Source organism: Pollachius pollachius (assembly GCF_949987615.1).
Source record: "Pollachius pollachius genome assembly, chromosome: 4".
Taxonomy (NCBI): Eukaryota; Metazoa; Chordata; class Actinopteri; order Gadiformes; family Gadidae; genus Pollachius; species Pollachius pollachius.
The window spans coordinates 5,235,282-5,240,281 of NC_136937.1; the positions used below are offsets into that span (position 1 = coordinate 5,235,282).

The following is a 5,000-nucleotide window of genomic DNA, read 5'->3' on the forward strand; positions in this document are numbered from 1 at the left end:
GCCAAACGCACCTCCTCGGTTATATCCTCACCATCATCATAATCATCATCATCATCGTCATCATCATCATCATCATCATCATCATCATCATCATCACCACCTATGGCCACACCGTGTTTTGTATAAGGCAGCATTCAGAATAATATGTTTAACATATATTATATAATTTAAAAAAAAACAGCTACCCTAAAAAACAGAGACTTTTCCTGGATCCTCATTGGCTGCTAAGGATCAAAGTAAAAGGGCAGAGCCGGACCTGCTCGGGATTGGCTTACGGCTGAGGGGCTCCGACGTCACAATACGTCTTCAGCTATACGACGACAGAGAGAGAGAGAGAGAGAGAGAGAGAGAGAGAGAGAGAGAGAGAGAGAGAGAGTGTGTGTGGGGAGGGAGGGAGTGTGGGGAGAGAGGGAGCGAGAGAGAGAGAGAGAGGGTGGCCGGTACCAAGGAGACGCAGAAACCCTTTCCCCAGATCCCCACTCGGAGGGAGAAGCGCAGACGGACAAAAGCATTCCTGCCTTTCAATAAAACAACACAACAATAACTTGGCTCACCGCTATTATTTGCTCCAAAATACAAATCGAAGAGGACAGGCGTGAGAGAGAGAGAGAGAGAGAGAGAGAGAGAGAGAGAGAGAGAGAGAGAGAGAGAGAGAGAGAGAGAGGAAGGCTTCAGCATCATCGGGTATAGGGCCAGACTTTAGAAACACTAGAAAACACTTTCTAGAAACACGACAACGAAATCGGGGATTTCTGAACCGTTGGACGAGAACTTCATCTGGAAGAAGGAGAGACTGAAGATGAGGACGATGAGGAAGATGAGGACCGCTCTGCTGCTTTTATCCCTCGGTAAGTCCATCTCTGGTTCCGATTGTATACCGAAATTGTAAGGGGAGGTGGTGTCTGTACATTTGTATTGGCGGTTGATGTTAAAACGAGGGGCTCCGGGAGGTGTGTGTCCCGAACGGACGTTCCAGTAAAACACCACTCAGCAACAGGTGCGAATCCCCGCAGAAGCAGTCTCTGCTCTCTGCTCTCTGAGCGCGTTCATGGAATATTCTGAAACTCAAGTGTCCATCGATAGTTCATATACGGCCATATAAAATCACTGGGTGGCTGATATATATATTTTTGGGTCTTATTCAACGTTGATCATGTACTTCCACTTATTTAAACGGTGACTGGCGACGTTGCTTTCTGCCCTGGCGGCTTGTGAGTTTGATGCGCAAAGTTGCCGAAAACACGCATCACGACAATAATGTTTTAACATCTAAATATAAGAATGTAAACCTGGGTTCGATTTGACCAGGGCACAGTACCCAGTACCCGGGAGGCTGTGAGGGACAGCTGCCTCCCCTCTCCCCTCTCCTTTCTCCCCTCTCTCCTCTCTCCCCTCTCCTTCCTCCCCTCTCTCCCCTCTCTCTCTCCCCTCTCTCCTATCCTCTCCCCTCCTCTCTTTCCCCTCTCATCTGCTCTCTCTCCCCTCTCTCCCCTCTCCCCATCTCCCCTCTCTCCCTTCTCCTATCTCCCCCCTCCCCCTCCACCTGGCGCTCAAGGGCTCGCAGAAACAAAACGCGGGCCCGCATAATGAAGTGCACTCTGACCTCTCATCACCCTCCCCCCCCCCCCGTCCCACTGTTGTCTTTAATTATGCTCCGTGGGTGTGAAATGAGGAGGGAGGGCTGTTTGCTTAAATAACCTTGAGATGCTGTCAGCATTTTCCTGACGAGAAGTCGTCGAACATCTTGTGTATCGCGGGATGGGATAAGCATTAGGTAACGTAAAATAACGTACGTAATGGCGCAGATGTGGCGGAGTGGGAACATGTTTACACACTCTATCGGACCAGATCCTGGCACAGTCCGGCACCAGAGATAAGAGGATGTTAAAGGTGCGTCGGTTACAACATGATGATGACAATAGGAGCAGAGAGATCAGTTATCAGGGGTGACCAGGGGCCAATCCTCCTCCTGTTTAAGAGAGAGAGGGGGGAGGGGGGGAGGGAGAACCAGGGGAGAGAGGGAGAACCAGGGGGAGGGAGAGAGAAGGGGAGAGAGAGGGAGAACCAGGATGAAAGGGGAAGAGAGGGAGGGAGAGAAGGGAGAACCAGGGAGAGAGAAGGAGAGAGAGAGAGGGGGAGAGGGAGGGAGAGAAGGGAGAACCAGGGAGAGAGAGAGAGAGAGAGAGAGAGGGGGAGAGGGAGGGAGAGAAGGGAGAACCAGGGAGAGAGAAGGAGAGAGAGAGGGGGGTGGGAGAGGGAGGGAGAGAGAGAGGCAGCACAACCTGTCTAAACCTCACCGCACTCCTACCCTACTTCCCACAATCCTTTGCTGACGCCGAGGTCGGCAAAGGAGGTGTCCATTAATCACAGCTGTGGCTGGTACTGCCCTGCACCATACACTCCCCTTCACACACACACACACACACACACACACACACACACACACACACACACACACACACTCTCCATCACACACACACACACACACACCACACACAAACACACACACACACACGCACACACACACACACACACATTCACACATGCTTAAGCTCACCATCACCCACACGCACATGGGGAGTGGATGCATGTGCAGTTCCGAGATTTGTTTGTGTGTGTGTAAGTGTGTGTGTGTGTGTGCGTGTGTGTCTGTGTGTGTCCTCTTCCCGAGCTGTCGTTTCTCCTCCTCATCACATCTCAGTAAGCATCTTCTCTCTGGAGGAAACAACACCGCTGAGTGTAGCTTTCGCTTTGGCTTTTGGAGGGCTTCCAAATAAGGTCATTGTGGTTAAAACAACAACAACAACCCCAGTCCAAAGTTAACCCCCTCAACGTGGACCACATGGGGGTCTGAGAGGTCTAGACCCCTCAACGTGGACCACATGGGGGTCTGAGGGGTCTAGACCCCTCAACGTGGTCCACATGGGGGTCTGAGGGGTCTAGACCCCTCAACGTGGACCACATGGGGGTCTGAGGGGTCTAGACCGCTCAACGTGGACCACATGGGGGTCTGAGGGGTCTAGACCCCTCAACGTGGACCACATGGGGGTCTGAGGGGTCTAGACCCCTCAACGTGGACCACATGGGGGTCTGAGGGGTCTAGACCCCTCAACGTGGACCACATGGGGGTCTGAGGGGTGTAGACCCCTCAACGTGGTCCACATGGGGGTCTGAGGGGTCTAGACCCCTCAACGTGGACCACATGGGGGTCTGAGGGGTCTAGACCCCTCAACGTGGACCACATGGGGGTCTGAGGGGTGTAGACCCCTCAACGTGTACCACATGGGGGTCTGAGGGGTCTAGACCCCTCAACGTGGACCACATGGGGGTCTGAGGGGTGTAGACCCCTCAACGTGGACCACATGGGGGTCTGAGGGGTGTAGACCCCTCAACGTGGACCACATGGGGGTCTGAGGGGTCTAGACCGCTCAACGTGGACCACATGGGGGTCTGAGGGGTCTAGACCCCTCAACGTGGACCACATGGGGGTCCTGGGTGATCTAGACCCAATGCGTGGATTTATTATATTTTTATCCTACATTACATTTTAGTTATTATTTGGCTCGTCCCCATTAATCTACGCCCATGCAGCAGACACACATACACAAACACGCACACGCACACACACACACACACACACACACACACACACACACACACCCACACAGACTAGTTTTGGGGGCATCAGGTCGTCTCGTGGGTAAACGCTGTGTAGCCATCTTGCTACCAAGGGCCAAGAATGTGGTTGTTAGCGCACAAGTATCTGTGTGTGATTGTGTGTAAGTGTGTGTGTGTGTGAGTCTTAAAGTGTGTATGTGCGTGTGTGTGTGGTCAGTCATTTCCATTTGGTTGATAGATTTACAGCGTCTGAGACCCCTGTTCACTCTCTCTCTCCCTCTCTCTCTCTCTCTCTCTCTCTCCCTCTCTCTCTCTCTCTCCCTCTCTCTCTCTCTCTCTCTCTCCCTCTCTCTCTCTCTCTCTCTCTCTCTCTCTCTCTCTCTCTCTCTCTCTCTCTGTCTGTGCCCTCCCTCTCTCCCCCATCTCCCTTTCACTTGTCGTTTCTTTTATTCCCGCCGAACCGAACGTTGTTCCCCCCCCCCCCCGCTTACTCCCCCCGGTCCTCCCCTTCTCCTCCCCTCCGCTTTCCTCGGGTGGACTGAATTAGCTCTGTCAATGGACTGGGAGGAGGAGGAGGGGGGAGGAGGAGGAGGGGGGGGGAGGAGGAGGAGGAGGAGGAGGAGGGGGAGGAAGAGGAGGAGGGGAGGAGGTGGAGGGGGGGGGGGAGAGAAGGTGGAGGAGAAGGAGGAGAAGGAGGAGGAGGAGGAGGAGGAGAGGAGGACCATGATGAAAGGCCCCAGAGCAGCAGCAGGGGACCGGAGTGAGGGAGTAGCCCGGCCGTGGGCAGCCGCACGTGGGGAGAGAGGGTCTTTTGTGTGGGCTGTCAGCCGGCTAAGAGGGCAGCTTTTGTCCAGTGGGGCGTTGCGCCGCGACCGCTACATTTATTTATTTGCTCAGTGGTCCGCGTTCCCTCTCAGGATCATCTGCTGCTGGGGACGGTCTTAACACACACACACACACACACACACACACACACACACACACACAGGCAGAGACACACACACAGATGCACAATGCAGGCACAATCACACAGTCACAAGCATCTCTAGTTGTTGGAAGTTGTAAGCCTTCATTTTCATTCCTTAGCTTACTGACTGTGTGTGAGTGTGTGTGTGTGTGTGTGTGTGTGTGTGTGTGTGTGTGTGTGTGTGTGTGTCTGTGTAGACTGGGGGGGGGGGTGTACAACATGGTTGACAGGAAGCCAAGACAATTCGACGCGGCCCTGCCCCTCTGCCCTGAATGTGTGTGCGTGTGTGTGTGTGCGTGCTTGCGTGTGTGTGTGTGTGTGTGCCTGCGTGCGTGCGTGTGTGTGTGTGTGCGCGCGCGGGCCTCTCTGGGTGTGTATGTGGCAGATTCGGTCGACGCCCAAAACCAAACCAAAG

At 53.7% G+C, this 5,000-nt stretch overlaps 1 protein-coding gene across 1 annotated transcript in view; it reads left to right on the plus strand.

The window, feature by feature from the left end:
• The first annotated feature begins 427 nt into the window (after positions 1-427).
• Positions 428-5,000, plus strand: part of podxl (podocalyxin-like) — an 18,077-nt gene continuing 13,504 nt past the window's right edge. The window contains exon 1 of the mRNA XM_079735829.1: positions 428-848. Within this exon, the coding sequence (XP_079591955.1) occupies positions 800-848 (49 nt within the window). The 5' untranslated portion in view covers positions 428-799. The remainder of the gene's footprint in view (positions 849-5,000) is intronic.